General features: G+C 34.1%; 1 protein-coding gene across 2 annotated transcripts in view; it reads right to left on the bottom strand.

Moving 5' to 3' along the window:
- Positions 1-21,070, bottom strand: part of Ubr1 (Ubr1 ubiquitin ligase) — a 102,105-nt gene that overhangs the window by 24,045 nt on the left and 56,990 nt on the right. For both annotated transcript variants that reach the window (XM_072530005.1, XM_072530004.1), the window contains one exon: positions 5,002-5,247. In XM_072530005.1, coding sequence (XP_072386106.1) covers positions 5,002-5,247 — 246 coding nt within the window. The remainder of the gene's footprint in view (positions 1-5,001; positions 5,248-21,070) is intronic.

Below are 21,070 nucleotides of genomic sequence, written 5' to 3'. Positions count from 1 at the left end.
CGGCCTCTGTCGCTTGCTCCGCGCGAAAATGTTGAGTTCGCCCTTACTACCTGCTCGGCTATCGTCTGATTGAAATTGATTTATTCCTAGTGTTTATTTTGAAGGTGAAACAAGGTTAAACTTAACATTTTAACCGTTATGAGTGGTAGGAAATGTATTTTAAAATGATATTATGCAAACAAAAAAATTTGACCCAATGTTGAGTTCGCCCTTACTATCGGCAACGCCTCAAATAAAACAATATGATAAAAATTCCACGCATTAATACGTGAACAGAAAATGTCCTGAAAAAATTAATTTCGCATGGATATGTAAGGGGCACACGTAAAGAACGAATGGCAAAGCAAATCCTAAGTTACCGAGAAAAAAAAGGATGCCACAAAAAATAGATGGGAGGAACAGTAAAAGCCATTGATGAAAGAGTACTACATTCACCCGCACGAAAAACGGAGCACTTTCATTTTTAAAATAAAAACTTAAAATTTTAATTCTCTATAAACTTTTATTATTATAATAACGTAAACACAAAAGAAACAAACTGTTTTAAGTAATTTCTAATAAAACGTAAGTGCTTATCCGAAAAAAATGCATTAAAAATCAGAAATAAAGAATACACTATTCTTATCACTTTTAAAAGTGCAAAGGTAGCTGTTGGTATTCTATTTTTTTTTATTAGGAAAATATGTCGCATCCACCAAAAGGTTATTAGCGACGAAACAAAATATAAATAACAAAGTTAAACACCTACAGATTGTACAAAATGTTTATGGATCTGAGATAATTCACTATATTGTCACAAGAACAGTTTTGACCTAGAGCCTGTGGTAGAGCGTTTGGGATCTTGTAGCGCTGTCTTTCTTGGTCATATTTACTACAATTTGTTAAAAAGTGTTCGACTGTTAATCGGACGTTACACTGATCACTAACAGGTGGATTTTTCTTTGTGAAAAGGTAGGAGTTCATTAATCTGGTATGTCCTAGACGTAAACGCGCAACCGCAATTTGTTCTCGTCTATTGCGCGACGATGGAAACCACTGAGACACATTATTTTTGATTTTATTTAGATTGAAATTAGTTTGATACCACTCATTTCGCCACAAACATAACACTTTATTTTTAAAATAAGCTTTTAAGTCACTGGAAACACCCTTGTCTATCGGCTCCGACAAATCACTTAAAATTGCCTCTCGTGCAGTCCTGTCAGCTTCTTCATTTCCTGTTATTCCGACGTGTGAGGGAACCCATAAAAATTGGACGCTTCTTCCATGTTCAGGAGCTTGGGAAAGCTGGTATTTTAGCAACTTTTCAAAAGGATGTTTCGGAAAAATGTGTTTTAATGAGTTTAGAGAGCTAAGGGAATCTGTTATGATTAGGGCTTTTGTGAGTGTAAGCTCGTTAAGAAGTTTCACAGAACGGTATATGGCGTAGAGTTCAGCTGAATATGTGTTACATGCTGGGGGTAAACGGAAAAGAAGATTGTTTTCTGAAGAAATGATTGATGCCCCCACTCCGTCTTCGGATTTGAATTGTACAACTGATTGGTCTTTAAGTTTGTCTTCTGTAGACAAATAATATCTGGAGAAAATTCAGATAAAAGAAGCTGTAGCATAGGGAGACGATGGAAAAATCCATGTATCGAGTTGAATGTTGTTAAAAGATTCGGAGTTAGATGATACTGAACAATTGTCTACAGAAGAGTCACTATCTAACTCAGAAATCTCTTTCTCTAAATGGTTGTGTAGTTTCTTTTGAAGTTTTGTAAACTTGCTATTTGTAGATCTATCATTTGCATATTGATAGCTGCTTTGTAAAAGATGGAGTAAACCAGCCATATCAGTTGTAAATTCTTTAACGACGCTAATAGTGTCGGGGGAGCCTTGGACGTTATCAATCAGTAAGGACAATTGGTGGTAATTTAACACGAATGGTGGGGTGTTATTATCAATGAAATTTTCAAGAGTTTCCCGTGTAGATGGGACTTTAGATGAGCGCGTTTTTTTTTGGTTCAGAGGGTTTGGGTTTTGCAAACAGATTTTCTGATGAAATTACTGAGTCTGAAGGAGGCGTGTCGATCTCACCAATACTGCGTTTTATGGAAGAACTTGCGTTTTCGCAATTGCTATTAGAGTTTTCACTTATATGCTGTGGCTTTATTACATTTGGAAGTACTGGAGCAAACTCATTGGTAGTGACAGAAGTCGAGCTTGAAGTTTTATTTGTAAGATTGGTTGAAATGGTTGTTTCAGAAAATTGTGGTGATGTATCAGTTTTATTAGAATTTTCTGCAGTTGTATCTAATGGAAAAGGAGCTGATAGATTGGAGGATATTGCTTCTGAATTTTGTGAAAACGGTATTGCCGCTGAATGAGGTTGATTGAAAGTGTTGCTATGAGTAGGAATATTAGTAATTTCTTTGTCATGGAGATTTGTAGGTGTAGGTGATATGCTCGGATTTGATAATGGATAACTTGATGACTGCTGGGTGTTTGGTACCTTGTGTAGTATACTTGTTGAAGCTGTTTGATTTGGTACTTCATTGTTTGACTCAATATGAGTTGATTCCGTTACTGAACTGTTATTGCATTGGGATGATATTTGTCCTGTATTTTTCCAAATAAAGCAGGTGAGTGTACCTTGTGACAAAAATATGCGGTAAGGTGTTTGGTCGAAATTTATTAGAATAGAATCTGGAATTTGTGATGTTATAGGGCTTGTATAAACTTGCCCCCGAAAGCTCAATATGTGACTATATTCGGGAAGAGTCGAGTTAACTTTCAGAAATGTTATTGGGGAAATAAGCTTTAAACCGATATTCTGTAATTCTTCAACTAATACTTGATGAGGAATTGACGGGCAGACTCCAGACAAGACTAGTCTTTCTGCTGGAGAGACAAGTCTTCGTGCTGTTACAACTTCGCCGAGTACTTCTATAGAGCCATGTTGTCAGAAAGTTATCTACTACGGTTTTGTTTGCCCAATACATGCAGATTCTATTATGAGATAATCTAGATGAAAAAATAATATTTTTTGGGTTGATGATTGTGGCCAAAGGAATGAAATAATCCTGCAGTTTAGCATTATCGATACAACTAAATACAGTTGCTTGGGTCTTACTCGGAAAAGAATGTGAAGCGGCTGATGCATAACTGTTTGTGATATTCGAACGTTGATTTACTGGACTGGTTAGACCGGAAGGTTACATTGTGTGAAGTCATTTTAAGCTGCGGCGGCGAAGGCCTTACTCCGACTCTGGTAAGTGACAAACCAACCGCATGCTACTATAAGCTACTTATAGCAGCTAACCTCACAAAATGATTGTACGGTAGTGTATATTTATTATTTGACGTTTTCTTTTCACAATAATAAAATAATAATTACGTATAGATGACTTACGTAGTAGTATCTAGTATATAAACACTTTAATTTTAAAAATACTATTTAATAAAACCACTTGATTTTATTAAAAACTAGGAGTACAATATCGGTACAACTTAACCATACCTTGCCAGGGCCGGTCCGTTGGTATTCTATTGTTATTCTTTTGTTCTTGTTGATGTGAGTAAACTGTCAAGTAGAATCAAGTGTCAAACACAATTTGAAGTTAAATTGCGTTGATTTAATCTCGAGAATTATGGCTGTAAATCCTGAAACAGCGGCTGCTATTGTTGCCTTGCTTCAGACCTGCAACAGAGACCTATAACTTCTCAGGTGCCATCGAGTTTTGCGGCTTCTGTTTGCCAGAAACCATGCTCATCTTATTGTAAATAATTGGAGGCGCGTTTTATTTAGTGATGAGTCAAGTTTTACCTTGCGGTTTCTAGATGGCCGTGAGCTCTAGACCATATGAGTGTTTTGCAGAATGTACCTTCAGTCATAGGGTAGGCTATCAAGGGGGCTCAATTATGATGTGTGCTGGAATTTCTCTAAAGGCACGTGCAGAATTGTACATAGTTCTGAGGGGCTCCATAACAGCTGTCAGGTACATTGATGAAATTCTCCAAGATTTTGTTGTGCCTTATGCTGGTTTTGTTGGAAATGACTGTTCTGATGCATGATAATGCCAAGCCTCAGTGCTATAATCACTCAATAGTTTTTAAATGAAATAAAAATTCCTGTAATGGATTAGCCAGCATTGAGCCCAGACGAAAATCCAATCGAACATGTTTGGGATATGCTTGGGCGAAGGATACGAAGTTGTGTTCCTGCTCCTTTAACCTTAAATTAGTTACAAGAAACCCTTTTAGAGGAATGGGAACTTTTTCTTCAATAGGATATTTTTCATTTGATTTTAGGCTTGCCAAGGAGAATTCAGGCAATAATCCGAGCACGGGGAGGAAACGTTCATTACTAAAATCAGTTTGTCCGGACACATGTTAAGTTCTCATTAATTGAGCGTCATTTTGTCGTCATCTACTTACGTTTTTTGCCTTAATTTTTAAATTATGATCTACTGAAACAGTTCTTTGTTCAAAAGTTAAATTTTTATTAGAAATTAATTAAAACAGTTTGTTTCGTTTGTGTTTACGTTATTATAATAATAAAGTTTTCGTGCCTGTGAGTGTAGAACAAGACAAATTGAAACATAAAATGTTATCCTGTGATTACGGATATTTGTGATAGTTGGAAAAATATGCAGTGTACAAGATTAACATATGTATTACAACTATTATTCAAGACAAAAGTAAAGGTAAAAGCGAACCTGACAAAAGAATATCTTGACTAAACAGTGGCAAGTTTTCCCTAAACACAAAAAATGAATTGTTAGAATACGAAGTAATTTTGTTTTTGTATTTTAAACCAACTTTTTTTAATGTATATGTTAAAGCCTCAGTTACAACGCAAATAGCTGTCTTATAACATTTTTTTCTTGTATGATTGCACAGATACAGTTCCAATCTATTTCTTTCAGTAACGCTACAAGAACAACTAAAAAAAAACGTAAATAACAGCAAGTGGACAACTATAACAAACTGAAAGCCAAAATTACAAAATATTTATACCTTTCCAAAACAATTGACATCACATGCAACATAACATCGCATTGTAAGACGTTTACGATGAGTGTAAACGATTCATTCAGCTTCGGTAACTTGGGTGGAGGACAACATTCCACTTCTCCTTTTGCCTGGCGTCTCTTTCTCTGCGCTTCTTCAGATTTGGACAATTCTTCTCTGGTGTAATGGTAGAAAAATACATTGAAGTCATCGTAGTACTGATCTTTCAATTCGTAAACTCCTTTTCCAGATCTGTAATTAGTAAATATAGTTCGTTAGTATTTTGAAGTATAAGTTGTTAAGATGTTTGTACTTTATTCAGATTAGATGTCTATATGCATACATCTAAGCTGAAGAAAGTGTTTCTGGAAGATTCACCTTTTAATATAATTATGGCATCGCAAGAGAAATCTAATATCGTGTAATACATATATTCTCGTAGACGGCTAATGTCAAAATTTCAGCAGAATCCGACTAGTGGTTTCGTTTTGACCGCGTGTGAAAGCGGGCGTGTCCGCGGATTTTAGAATAATGGAAAAAGAGCAATATCGGTCATTGATTCGATTCTTGTTTTTAGAAGGTAAGTCGCGAAGTGAAATCAAACAGCGCTTGGATAGGTACTATGAAATGTATACAGAATTTTAAAATTAAATTTTTTTTTAAACACAAAATTCCAATACCGAACTAGAACTAACCAATACAAATCCAGTATGCAGTTCAGGTATATAAACAGTGCACCTTTAAGAGGCACCTCAGTTAGTGGCCAGTCTTCAGCAAGAAAGATACTATGAAACCCATATAGAATTGTAAAATTAATTTTTTTTTAAACACAAAATTCCAATACCGAACTAGAACTAACCGGTACAAATCCAGTATGCAGATCAGGTATATAAACAGTGCACCTTTAAGAGGCCCCTCAGTAAGTGGCCAGTCTCCAGCAGGAAAGGTACTATGAAATGTATACAGAATTTTAAAATTAAATTTTTTTTAAACACAAAATTCCAATACCGAACTAGAACTAACCAATACAAATCCAGTATGCAGATCAGGTATATAAACAGTGCACTTTTAAGAGGCCCCCCAGTAAGTGGCCAGTCTCCAGCAGGAAAGGTACTATGACATGTATACAGAATTTTAAAATTAAATTTTTTTTAAACACAAAATTCCAATACCGAACTAGAACTAACCAATACAAATCCAGTATGCAGTTCAGGTATATAAACAGTGCACCTTTAAGAGGCACCTCAGTTAGTGACCAGTCTTCAGCAAGAAATATACTATGAAACGCGTACAGAATTATAAAATTAATTTTTTTTTAAACACAAAATTCCAATACCGAACTAGAACTAACCGGTACAAATCCAGTATGCAGATCAGGTATATAAACAGTGCACCTTTAAGAGGCCCCTCAGTTAGTGGCCAGTCTCCAGCAGGAAAGGTACTATGAAATGTATACAGAATTTAAAAATTAAATTTTTTTTAAACACAAAATTCCAATACCGAACTAGAACTAACCAATACAAATCCAGTATGCAGATCAGGTATATAAACAGTGTACCTTTAAGAGGCACCTCAGTAAGTGGCCAGTTTCCAGCAGGAAAGGTACTATGAAATGTATACAGAATTTTAAAATTAAATTTTTTTTAAACACAAAATTCCAATACCGAACTAGAACTAACCAATACAAATCCAGTATGCAGATCAGGTATATAAACAGTGCACCTTTAAGAGGCACCTCAGTTAGTGACCAGTCTTCAGCAAGAAATATACTATGAAACGCGTACAGAATTGTAAAATTAATTTTTTTTTAAACACAAAATTCCAATACCGAACTAGAACTAACCGGTACAAATCCAGTATGCAGATCAGGTATATAAACAGTGCACGTTTAAGAGGCACCTCAGTTAGTGGCCAGTCTCCAGCAGGAAAGGTACTATGAAATGTATACAGAATTTTAAAATTAAATTTTTTTTAAACACAAAATTCCAATACCGAACTAGAACTAACCAATACAAATCCAGTATGCAGATCAGGTATATAAACAGTGCACCTTTAAGAGGCACCTCAGTTAGTGACCAGTCTTCAGCAAGAAATATACTATGAAACGCGTACAGAATTGTAAAATTAATTTTTTTTTAAACACAAAATTCCAATACCGAACTAGAACTAACCGGTACAAATCCAGTATGCAGATCAGGTATATAAACAGTGCACCTTTAAGAGGCCCCTCAGTAAGTGGCCAGTCTCCAGCAGGAAAGGTACTATGAAATGTATACAGAATTTAAAAATTAAATTTTTTTTAAACACAAAATTCCAATACCGAACTAGAACTAACCAATACAAATCCAGTATGCAGATCAGGTATATAAACAGTGCACCTTTAAGAGGCACCTCAGTTAGTGACCAGTCTTCAGCAAGAAATATACTATGAAACGCGTACAGAATTGTAAAATTAAATTTTTTTAAACACAAAATTCCAATACCGAACTAGAACTAACCGGTACAAATCCAGTATGCAGATCAGGTATATAAACAGTGCACCTTTAAGAGGCCCCTCAGTAAGTGGCCAGTCTCCAGCAGGAAAGGTACTATGAAATGTATACAGAATTTAAAAATTAAATTTTTTTTAAACACAAAATTCCAATACCGAACTAGAACTAACCAATACAAATCCAGTATGCAGATCAGGTATATAAACTGTGTACCTTTAAGAGGCACCTCAGTAAGTGGCCAGTCTCCAGCAGGAAAGGTACTATGAAATGTATACAGAATTTTAAAATTAAATTTTTTTAAACACAAAATTCCAATACCGAACTAGAACTAACCAATACAAATCCAGTATGCAGATCAGGTATATAAACAGTGCACCTTTAAGAGGCACTTCAGTTAGTGGCCAGTCTCCAGCAGGAAAGGTACTATGAAATGTATACAGAATTTTAAAATTAAATTTTTTTTAAACACAAAATTCCAATACCGAACTAGAACTAACCAATACAAATCCAGTATGCAGATCAGGTATATAAACAGTGCACCTTTAAGAGGCACCTCAGTTAGTGACCAGTCTTCAGCAAGAAATATACTATGAAACGCGTACAGAATTGTAAAATTAAATTTTTTTAAACACAAAATTCCAATACCGAACTAGAACTAACCAATACAAATCCAGTATGCAGATCAGGTATATAAACAGTGCACTTTTAAGAGGCCCCTCAGTATAGAGATGCCACTTTGGAACAGGATCTGTTCTTTTCGAAACAGGTTTTCATATGGAACAGATATTGATCAATAAGTTTTCCTGTTCCAATATAACAGTTTTCATCACACAACAGACCAGGAGACCAGTGTATACTTGACTGCTGTGAATTGCAGCTAGTAGTAGTACGACTTGTAACTTGTGATTTGTAACTGACACAGATTACACTTCGCAATCGTGTTGTCAACTATGGTAACAAAGTTCCAAACTGGCCTACTTTTATTGTGCCTTGATACACTTTCCATTTTCAATAAAGAATTCGAACTCATCATAAAAGAATATTTTACTTAAAAGAAAAATAGCACGTAGGTATTAAACCGGCAATAAAACTATCTAAAATTTAATTCTACTGCGACTCGCGACAAGACTTGAAACTTTCAAAACATACAACCACAAATACAATGGTCTATTGTTAACGCAACAACCTTTCTGGAACAAACCGAACCGGTACTGAAGCAACCCGTACGTAACACAGTGTTAGTGTTAGTGTTGGAACAGTTTGGAACTGAAGCAGTTTTTTTGAAACAGATAATGTTTGGAACTGAAACAGGTTGTAACAGTTGTTGAAAAACCCCTGTTCCAACCATCCCTACCTCAGTAAGTGGCCAGTCTCCAGCAGGAAAGGTACTATGAAATGTATACAGAATTTTAAAATTAATTTTTTTTTAAACACAAAATTCCAATACCGAACTAGAACTAACCGGTACAAATCCAGTATGCTGATCAGGTATATAAACAATGCACCTTTAAGAGGCCCCTCAGTTAGTGACCAGTCTTCAGCAAGAAATATGAAACGAGTACAGAATTGTAAAATTAAATTTTTTTTAAACACAAAATTCCAATACCGAACTAGAACTAACCAATACAAATCCAGTATGCAGATCAGGTATATAAACAGTGCACCTTTAAGAGGCCCCCCAGTAAGTGGCCAGTCTCCAGCAGGAAAGGTACTATGAAATGTATACAGAATTTTAAAATTAAATTTTTTTTAAACACAAAATTCCAATACCGAACTATGTAGAACTAACCAATACAAATCCAGTATGCAGATCACGTATATAAACAGTGCACCTTTAAGAGGCACCTCAGTTAGTGGCCGGTCTTCAGCAAGAAAGATACTATGAAACCCATATAGAATTGTAAAATTAAATTTTTTTAAACACAAAATTCCAATACCGAACTAGAACTAACCAATACAAATCCAGTATGCAGATCAGGTATATAAACAATGCACCTTTAAGAGGCCCCTCTAGTGGCCAGTCTCCAGCAAGAAAGGTACTATGAAACGCATACAGAATTTTAAAATTAAATTTTTTTAAACACAAAATTCCAATACCGAACTAGAACTAACCGGTACAAATCCAGTATGCTGATCAGGTATATAAACAATGCACCTTTAAGAGGCCCCTCAGTTAGTGACCAGTCTTCAGCAAGAAATATACTATGAAACGAGTACAGAATTGTAAAATTAATTTTTTTTTAAACACAAAATTCCAATACCAAACTAGAACTAACCGGTACAAATCCAGTATGCAGATCAGGTATATAAACAATGCACCTTTAAGAGGCCCCTCTAGTGTCCAGTCTCCAGCAAGAAAGGTATTATAAAACGCATACAGAATTGTAAAATTAAATTTATTTTAAACACAAAATTCCAATACCGAACTGGAACTCACCGGTTCAAATCCAGTATACAGATCATGAATATTAACAGTGCACCTTTAAGAGGCCCCTCTAGTGGCCAGTCTCCAGCAAGAAAGGTACTATGAAACGCATACAGAATTGTAAAATTAAATTTATTTTAAACACAAAATTCCAATACCGAACTGGAACTCACCGGTTCAAATCCAGTATGCAGATCATGAATATTAACAGTGCACCTTTAAGAGGCCCCTCTAGTGGCCAGTCTCCAGCAAGAAAGGTTCTATGAAACGCATACAGAATTGTAAAATTAAATTTATTTTAAACACAAAATTCCAATACCGAACTGGAACTCACCGGTTTAAATCCAGTATTCAGATCATGAATATTAACAGTGCACCTTTAAGAGGCCCCTGAAACGCATACAGAATTGTAAAATTAAATTTATTTTAAACACAAAATTCCAATACCGAACTGGAACTCACCGGTTCAAATCCAGTATACAGATCATGAATATTAACAGTGCACCTTTAAGAGGCCCCTCTAGTGGCCAGTCTCCAGCAAGAAAGGTACTATGAAACGCATACAGAATTGTAAAATTAAATTTATTTTAAACACAAAATTCCAATACCGAACTGGAACTCACCGGTTCAAATCCAGTATGCAGATCATGAATATTAACAGTGCACCTTTAAGAGGCCCCTCTAGTGGCCAGTCTCCAGCAAGAAAGGTTCTATGAAACGCATACAGAATTGTAAAATTAAATTTATTTTAAACACAAAATTCCAATACCGAACTGGAACTCACCGGTTTAAATCCAGTATTCAGATCATGAATATTAACAGTGCACCTTTAAGAGGCCCCTGAAACGCATACAGAATTGTAAAATTAAATTTATTTTAAACACAAAATTCCAATACCGAACTGGAACTCACCGGTTCAAATCCAATATGCAGATCATGAATATTAACAGTGCACCTTTAAGAGGCCCCTATAGTGTCCAGTCTCCAGCAAGAAAGGTACTATAAAACGCATACAGAATTGTAAAATTAAATTTATTTTAAACACAAAATTCCAATACCGAACTGGAACTCACCGGTTCAAATCCAGTATACAGATCATGAATATTAACAGTGCACCTTTAAGAGGCCCCTCTAGTGGCCAGTCTCCAGCAAGAAAGGTACTATGAAACGCATACAGAATTTTAAAATTAAATTTTTTTTAAACACAAAATTCCAATACCGAACTAGAACTAACCGGTACAAATCCAGTATGCTGATCAGGTATATAAACAATGCACCTTTAAGAGGCCCCTCAGTTAGTGACCAGTCTTCAGCAAGAAATATACTATGAAACGAGTACAGAATTGTAAAATTAATTTTTTTTTAAACACAAAAATCCAATACCGAACTAGAACTAACCGGTACAAATCCAGTATGCTGATCAGGTATATAAACAATGCACCTTTAAGAGGCCCTTCAGTTAGTGACCAGTCTTCAGCAAGAAATATACTATGAAACGAGTACAGAATTGTAAAATTAAATTTTTTTTAAACACAAAATTCCAATACCGAACTAGAACTAACCAATACACAAATCCAGTATGCAGATCAGGTATATAAACAGTGCACCTTTAAGAGGCCCCCCAGTAAGTGGCCAGTCTCCAGCAGGAAAGGTACTATGAAATGTATACAGAATTTTAAAATTAAATTTTTTTTAAACACAAAATTCCAATACCGAACTAGAACTAACCAATACAAATCCAGTATGCAGATCACGTATATAAACAGTGCACCTTTAAGAGGCACCTCAGTTAGTGGCCAGTCTTCAGCAAGAAAGATACTATGAAACCCACATAGAATTGTAAAATTAATTTTTTTTAAACACAAAATTCCAATACCGAACTAGAACTAACCGGTACAAATCCAGTATGCTGATCAGGTATATAAACAATGCACCTTTAAGAGGCCCTCAGTTAGTGGCCAGTCTTCAGCAAGAAAGATACTATGAAACGCATATAGAATTGTAAAATTAAATTTTTTTTAAACACAAAATTCCAATACCGAACTAGAACTAAAAAATACAAATCCAGTATGCAGATCAGGTATATAAACAATGCACCTTTAAGAGGCCCCTCTAGTGGCCAGTCTCCAGCAAGAGAGGTACTATGAAACGCATACAGAATTGTAAAATTAAATTTATTTTAAACACAAAATTCCAATACCGAACTGGAACTCACCGGTTCAAATCCAGTATGCAGATCATGAATATTAACAGTGCACCTTTAAGAGGCCCCTCTAGTGGCCAGTCTCCAGCAAGAAAGGTCCTATGAAACGCATACAGAATTGTAAAATTAAATTTATTTTAAACACAAAATTCCAATACCGAACTGGAACTCACCGGTTCAAATCCAGTATGCAGATCATGAATATTAACAGTGCACCTTTAAGAGGCCCCTCTAGTGGCCAGTCTCCAGCAAGAAAGGTACTATGAAACGCATACAGAATTGTAAAATTAAATTTTTTTCAGGTAAGTTTTAAATTTTTTTTATATTATTTTAGATAATAGGTCAGTTTGTTTATTAAACTGAAGACTAAAAAAACAATGTACTATAAATAATATAATATAAATAAACTGTTTTCTTCTTCTTCTCGTATTGTTTTGTGTTTTGTTTTGCTTGCACAAAAAGTCCTAGATATTTGAAACTTAATACGTACGATTCTATTGGTATAGGCGTGTTGGATCCTTAGCAATTTTGGCGTCAATAAGTATTTTTTGTCAATTTTGGTTTAACAGGTCTTATTTTTTCTTTTTAATTTTGTTAGGCCTATTAACTTTGTTAAAAGCAAACTTCTAGAGTTCTCAAACTTGTCACACAAGTTTTCCATGATATAAGAATGATCTTTTGATTTTGGTAACGACATGTCTTCTTCTTTTCCTTCATTCTCTCTCGTTTTCTTAAATCTTTTCTTTATCTTAAAATTCCTTAGTCTTAACACTTGGCATATACATATTTAGTGTATGAAAGAACACTACTGATTTTGGGATTGTCATGTCTTCTTCTTCGTTCTCAGTAGTATTTTTACACATAGTTACAATTGAGGTCAATAACTTTTCTTCTTCTCTTACTTAAAGGAAAATAAAATTAATAGAGGCTAAAGTTAGTACATAGGTTACTCTTGCGCTAAGAAATAACTAATAAACAAAGAAGAGCATGGGACTTGTGTTCATGCCTTGTCTTGTTCTTGAAACACAAGTTTCAAAAACATGTTTCATAAGAAAATAGTTTTTGTTTTATAGCTGTTTTCTTTTAAACCATTTGTGGGAATGTTGTTTTTGTCGGGTTTTGGCTTATTGGGGCTCTGTAGTAACATTATTTACCGTTAGTTCACTATTACACATCCGCACATATTTTTATTATTACGTTAAAGTAAATAGTCATGGGTAGATCGCGTATGACTGATGCGGAGAAAAGTGAGTCACTTATTCTTTTCTGTTTTTTATTTACAGCTTCTAAGGATGTTGATATTTCTTGGATAAGTACCGCCAAGTTTATTGATATAATATGTCAGTAAGTTTTTGTTTGATACATGATTTTAGGTCAGTATGTATAAATGTGTTGTCTATCTATTATGATACAATTATGCATGTTTTACGTAAGAGTCCTTGATGAAAGCAGGATTCTGGTTGAAGTTGGGGCTAAGTTGAAGTTCTCTTTTATAAGTAATTCTATATAAAAATTATTCTAAGAATTTTTCTGTTTTGAAAGTGCTTGAGAAACTGGAACTGGGTACTTTGGAGGAACCATAATTTGGTCTATTGTATAATTTTCCGCATATAAATTATTTTGATCGCTTAAAGTTGATGTTTCGTAATGTCGTCTTTTATGAGAAAGTGGTGGTGATGAATATGGTTTTATTAATAGGTAAAGCACTATCTCGTTTACGCAATTTGCTGGGAAGGGAATGGTTTAGTGTGTGGGGGAGAAGGCAAGCTGTGTTGAGACAATGTCTCGATTGTGTAGATCACGTCTTGCGTGGTAGGAAAAAAAGTTAGTACACCTGTTCCCCTTGGTATAAGAAAGTACTTACTACAGCTTGTTATTATTCTTGTTATTAAGTTTTTTGTGGGTTTTAAGTCATTGATTCTTGAAGCTTGGTATATATAATATTTAAGCTATAAGCAAAACTGTCTCAAATATTAAATTAACAAGTCTTCTTCCTATTTTTGTATAATTATGACTTTTTTGTTAACCAGAAAAACTAAGAGTATTTAAATTCGATGCTTAAGTTTGTCATGTTGTAAATGAGCAAAAATATTGAAGCTGACGCTAACAAACCTTCTTTGTATTCGGATTTTATTATATTTTATAATAAGCAAAGCCCTCTTGTAGGAATTTTTTTCTATAAAAATTCTTGCTAAGATAACGAATTAGCCTATGAATTTTGTATCGCCCTTTCCAATCTTTTTCATATGAGTCTTGTTAATGTATTCTGCCACTGGTTTCTTCCGTATTAAATTTAGCCTGACTCTTTCTTCTGGTAGTATTTACTGCCTTATTGTCCTTTTCTATGCATAAGTTACTGGTGTCGAGGAATGACCACTATTTTCGCGAACAGAAATACGTCAGGATAAGTACCCTACTAGGGGAGAAGTACTCTTAAACTTAAGATTTCTGTAAGACTAGGCTGCAACCCTAGCAGTTATCTATTGAGTTGAGTGCGTCTAGTGTTTCTGTATTTTTTTTAAAATACGATTATATATTTAAGTGTCATCTATCGAACATGTAACTTATGTATAGGTATTCTATTTTGTTTTCTTTATTCTTTTGAAAGTGCTTAAGAAACTTGGGACTGGGTGTTTTGGGGGAACCATAATTTGGTCTGTTGTAGGATTTTCAGCAGGTAAATTACTTTGATCGCTTAAAGTTGATGTTTCGTAATGTTTTTGTTTTGAAAGTGCTTAAGAAACTTGGACTGGGTGTTTTGGGGGAACCATAATTTGGTCTGTTGTAGGATTTTCAGCAGGTAAATTACTTTGATCGCTTAAAGTTGATGTTTCGTAATGTTTTTGTTTTGAAAGTGAATAAGAAACTTGGACTGGGTGTTTTGGGGGAACCATAATTTGGTCTGTTGTAGGATTTACTTGGTATGAGGAAGAACTCTGTTGAATATGGCGTTTTATAGGTATCCTTATTTTTTTCGTAGTATTATGCCTTGTATTTTTCTTAAAATAAAAGTTTTAGAGCCTTAAAGTTGGTACTTAGGTACCTCTTGGTGTAAGTAAAAACCTTATTAAGTTTGGAGTCAGCTTGTTATTATTCTTGTTATTAAGTTTTTTGTGGGTTTTAAGTCATTGATTCTTGAAGCTTGGTATATATAATATTTAAGCTATAAGCAAAACTGTCTCAAATATTAAATTAACAAGTCTTCTTCCTATTTTTGTATAATTATGACTTTTTTGTTAACCAGAAAAACCAGAGTATTTAAATTCGATGCTTAAGTTTGTCATGTTGTAAATGAGCAAAAATATTGAAGCTGACGCTAACAAACCTTCTTTGTATTCGGATTTTATTATATTTTATAATAAGCAAAGCCCTCTTGTAGGAATTTTTTTCTATAAAAATTCTTGCTAAGATAACGAATTAGCCTATGAATTTTGTATCGCCCTTTCCAATCTTTTTCATATGAGTCTTGTTAATGTATTCTGCCACTGGTTTCTTCCGTATTAAATTTAGCCTGACTCTTTCTTCTGGTAGTATTTACTGCCTTATTGTCCTTTTCTATGCATAAGTTACTGGTGTCGAGGAATGACCACTATTTTCGCGAACAGAAATACGCCAGGATAAGTACCCTACTAGGGGAGAAGTACTCTTAAACTTAAGATTTCTGTAAGACTAGGCTGCAACCCTAGCAGTTATCTATTGAGTTGAGTGCGTCTAGTGTTTCTGTATTTTTTTTAAAATACGATTATATATTTAAGTGTCATCTATCGAACATGTAACTTATGTATAGGTATTCTATTTTGTTTTCTTTATTCTTTTGAAAGTGCTTAAGAAACTTGGGACTGGGTGTTTTGGGGGAACCATAATTTGGTCTGTTGTAGGATTTTCAGCAGGTAAATTACTTTGATCGCTTAAAGTTGATGTTTCGTAATGTTTTTGTTTTGAAAGTGCTTAAGAAACTTGGACTGGGTGTTTTGGGGGAACCATAATTTGGTCTGTTGTAGGATTTTCAGCAGGTAAATTACTTTGATCGCTTAAAGTTGATGTTTCGTAATGTTTTTGTTTTGAAAGTGAATAAGAAACTTGGACTGGGTGTTTTGGGGGAACCATAATTTGGTCTGTTGTAGGATTTACTTGGTATGAGGAAGAACTCTGTTGAATATGGCGTTTTATAGGTATCCTTATTTTTTTCGTAGTATTATGCCTTGTATGTTTCTTAAAATAAAAGCCTTAGAGCCTTAAAGTTGGTACTTAGGTACCTCTTGGTGTAAGTAAAAACCTTATTAAGTTTGGAGTCAGCTTGTTATTATTCTTATTAAGTTTTTTGTAGGTTTTAAGTCATTGATTCTTGAAGCTTGGTATATATAATATTTTAGCTATAAGCAAATCTGTCTCAAATATTAAATTAACAAGTCTTCTTCCTATTTTTGTATAATTAAGACGTTTTTGTTAACCAGAAAAACCAGAGTATTTAAATTCGATGCTTAAGTTTGTCATGTTGTAAATGAGCAAAAATATTGAAGCTGACGCTAACAAACCTTCTTTGTATTCGGATTTTATTATATTTTATAATAAGCAAAGCCCTCTTGTAGAAATTTTTTTCTATAAAAATTCTTGCTAAGATAACGAATTAGCCTATGAATTTTGTATCGCCCTTTCCAATCTTTGTCATATGAGTGTTGTTAATGTATTCTGCCACTGGTTTCTTCCGTATTAAATTTAGCCTGACTCTTTCTTCTGGTAGTATTTACTGCCTTATTGTCCTTTTCTATGCATAAGTTACTGGTGTCGAGGAATGACCACTATTTTCGCGAACGGAAATACGCCAGGATAAGTACCCTACTAGGGGAGAAGTACTCTTAAACTTAAGATTTCTGTAAGACTAGGCTGCAACCCTAGCAGTTATCTATTGAGTTGAGTGCGTCTAGTGTTTCTGTATTTTTTTTAAAATACGATTATATATTTAAGTGTCATCTATCGAACATGTAACTTATGTATAGGTATTCTATTTTGTTTTCTTTATTCTTTTGAAAGTGCTTAAGAAACTTGGGACTGGGTGTTTTGGGGGAACCATAATTTGGTCTGTTGTAGGATTTTCAGCAGGTAAATTACTTTGATCGCTTAAAGTTGATGTTTCGTAATGGTTTTGTTTTGAAAGTGCTTAAGAAACTTGGACTGGGTGTTTTGGGGGAACCATAATTTGGTCTGTTGTGGGATTTTCAGCAGGTAAATTACTTTGATCGCTTAAAGTTGATGTTTCGTAATGTATTTGTTTTGAAAGTTCTTAAGAAACTTGGACCGGGTGTTTTGGGGAACCATAATTTGGTCGGTTGTAGGATATTTCGCAGTTAAACTACTTTGATCGCTTAAAAATGATGTTTCGTAATACGGTCTCTCATGAGAAAGTGTTGGTGTTAAATATGGTTTTTATGATAGTCATTGCCATCTCATTTCAGCAATTTGCAGGTAGGGGTGATGGCTTAGTTTGTGGGGAAGAAGGCAAGCTGTATTGTGACGATGTTTCGATTGTGTAGATCAAGTCTTGGGTGATAGGAAAATAAGTTCGTACATATCTCTTGGTATAAGTAAGAATTCTGTTGAATATGGCGTTTTATAGGTATCCTTATTTTTTTCGTAGTATTATGCCTTGTATTTTTCTTAAAATAAAAGTTTTAGAGCCTTAAAGTTGGTACTTAGGTACCTCTTGGTGTAAGTAAAAACCTTATTAAGTTTGGAGTCAGCTTGTTATTATTCTTGTTATTAAGTTTTTTGTGGGTTTTAAGTCATTGATTCTTGAAGCTTGGTATATATAATATTTAAGCTATAAGCAAAACTGTCTCAAATATTAAATTAACAAGTCTTCTTCCTATTTTTGTATAATTATGACTTTTTTGTTAACCAGAAAAACCAGAGTATTTAAATTCGATGCTTAAGTTTGTCATGTTGTAAATGAGCAAAAATATTGAAGCTGACGCTAACAAACCTTCTTTGTATTCGGATTTTATTATATTTTATAATAAGCAAAGCCCTCTTGTAGAAATTTTTTTTATAAAAATTCTTGCTAAGATAACGAATTAGCCTATGAATTTTGTATCGCCCTTTCCAATCTTTGTCATATGAGTCTTGTTAATGTATTCTGCCACCGGTTTCTTCCGTATTAAATTTAGCCTGACTCTTTCTTCTGGTAGTATTTACTGCCTTATTGTCCTTTTCTATGCATAAGTTACTGGTGTCGAGGAATGACCACTATTTTCGCGAACAGAAATACGCCAGGAGTAATACGAAGTACCCTACTAGGGGAGAAGTACTCTTAAACTTAAGATTTCTGTAAGACTAGGCTGCAACCCTAGCAGTTATCTATTGAGTTGAGTGCGTCTAGTGTTTCTGTATTTTTTTTTTAAATACGATTATATATTTAAGTGTCATCTATCGAACATGTAACTTATGTATAGGTATTCTATTTTGTTTTCTTTATTCTTTTGAAAGTGCTTAAGAAACTTGGGACTGGGTGTTTTGGGGGAACCATAATTTGGTCTGTTGTAGGATTTTCAGCAGGTAAATTATTTTGATCGCTTAAAGTTGATGTTTCGTAATGTATTTGTTTTGAAAGTTCTTAAGAAACTTGGACCGGGTGTTTTGGGGAACCATAATTTGGTCGGTTGTAGGATATTTCGCAGTTAAACTACTTTGATCGCTTAAAAATGATGTTTCGTAATACGGTCTCTCATGAGAAAGTGTTGGTGTTAAATATGGTTTTTATGATAGTCATTGCCATCTCATTTCAGCAATTTGCAGGTAGGGGTGATGGCTTAGTTTGTGGGGAAGAAGGCAAGCTGTATTGTGACGATGTTTCGATTGTGTAGATCAAGTCTTGGGTGATAGGAAAATAAGTTCGTACATATCTCTTGGTATAAGTAAGAATTCTGTTGAATATGGCGTTTTATAGGTATCCTTATTTTTTTCGTAGTATTATGCCTTGTATTTTTCTTAAAATAAAAGTTTTAGAGCCTTAAAGTTGGTACTTAGGTACCTCTTGGTGTAAGTAAAAACCTTATTAAGTTTGGAGTCAGCTTGTTATTATTCTTGTTATTAAGTTTTTTGTGGGTTTTAAGTCATTGATTCTTGAAGCTTGGTATATATAATATTTAAGCTATAAGCAAAACTGTCTTAAATATTAAATTAATAAGTCTTCTTCCTATTTTTGTATAATTATGACGTTTTTGTTAACCAGAAAAACCAGAGTATTTAAATTCGATGCTTAAGTTTGTCATGTTGTAAATGAGCAAAAATATTGAAGCTGACGCTAACAAACCTTCTTTGTATTCGGATTTTATTATATTTTATAATAAGCAAAGCCCTCTTGTAGAAATTTTTTTCTATAAAAATTCTTGCTAAGATAACGAATTAGCCTATGAATTTTGTATCGCCCTTTCCAATCTTTGTCATATGAGTCTTGTTAATGTATTCTGCCACTGGTTTCTTCCGTATTAAATTTAGCCTGACTCTTTCTTCTGGTAGTATTTACTGCCTTATTGTCCTTTTCTATGCATAAGTTACTGGTGTCGAGGAATGACCACTATTTTCGCGAACAGAAATACGCCAGGATAAGTACCCTACTAGGGGAGAAGTACTCTTAAACTTAAGATTTCTGTAAGACTAGGCTGCAACCCTAGCAGTTATCTATTGAGTTGAGTGCGTCTAGTGTTTCTGTATTTTTTTAAAAATACGATTATATAATTAAGTGTCATCTATCGAACATGTAACTTATGTATAGGTATTCTATTTTGTTTTCTTTATTCTTTTGAAAGTGCTTAAGAAACTTGGACTGGGTGGTTTGGGGGAACCATAATTTCGTCTGTTGTAGGATTTTCTGCAGGTAAATTACTGTATCGCTTAAAGTTGATGTTTTGTAATGTTTTGTTTTTGAAAGTGCATAAGAAACTTGGACTGGGTGTTTTGGGGGAACCATAATTTGGTCTGTTGTAGGATTTTCAGCAGGTAAATTACTTTGATCGCTTAAAGTTGATGTTTTGTAATGTTTTGTTTTTGAAAGTGCATAAGAAACTTGGACTGGGTGTTTTGGGGGAACCATAATTTGGTCTGTTGTAGGATTTTCAGCAGGTAAATTACTTTGATCGCTTAAAGTTGATGTTTTGTAATGTTTTGTTTTTGAAAGTGCATAAGAAACTTGGACTGGGTGTTTTGGGGGAACCATAATTTGGTCTGTTGTAGGATTTTCAGCAGGTAAATTACTTTGATCGCTTAAAGTTGATGTTTCGTAATGTTTTTGTTTTGAAAGTGAGTAAGAAACTTGGACTGGGTGTTTTGGGGGAACTATAATTTGGTCTGTTGTAGGATTTTCTTGGTATGAGGAAGAACTCTGTTGAATATTGCGTTTTATAGGTATCCTTATTTTTTTCGTAGTATTATGCCTTGTATTTTTCTTAAAATAAAAGTCTTAGAGCCTTAAAGTTGGTACTTAGGTACCTCTTGGTGTAAGTAAAAACCTTATTAAGTTTGGAGTCAGCTTGTTATTATTCTTAGTATTAAGTTTTTTGTAGGTTTTAAGTCATTGATTCTTGAAGCTTGGTATATATAATACTTTAGCTATAAGCAAAACTGTCTCAAATATTAAATTAACAAGTCTTCTTCCTATTTTTGTATAATTATGACTTTTTTGTTAACCAGAAAAACTAGAGTATTTAAATTCGATGCTTAAGTTTGTCATGTTGTAAATGAGCAAAAATATTGAAGCTGACGCTAACAAACCTTCTTTGTATTCGGATTTTATTATATTTTATAATAAGCAAAGCCCTCTTGTAGAAATTTTTTTCTATAAAAATTCTTGCTAAGATAACGAATTAGCCTATGAATTTTGTATCGCCCTTTCCAATCTTTGTCATATGAGTCTTGTTAATGTATTCTGCCACTGGTTTCTTCCGTAGTAAATTTAGCCTG

Source organism: Diabrotica undecimpunctata, chromosome 4 (genome assembly GCF_040954645.1).
Source record: "Diabrotica undecimpunctata isolate CICGRU chromosome 4, icDiaUnde3, whole genome shotgun sequence".
NCBI lineage: Eukaryota > Metazoa > Arthropoda > Insecta > Coleoptera > Chrysomelidae > Diabrotica > Diabrotica undecimpunctata.
The sequence above is the reverse complement of the archived record's forward strand: the minus strand, read 5'-3'. Positions and strand labels throughout refer to the sequence as shown.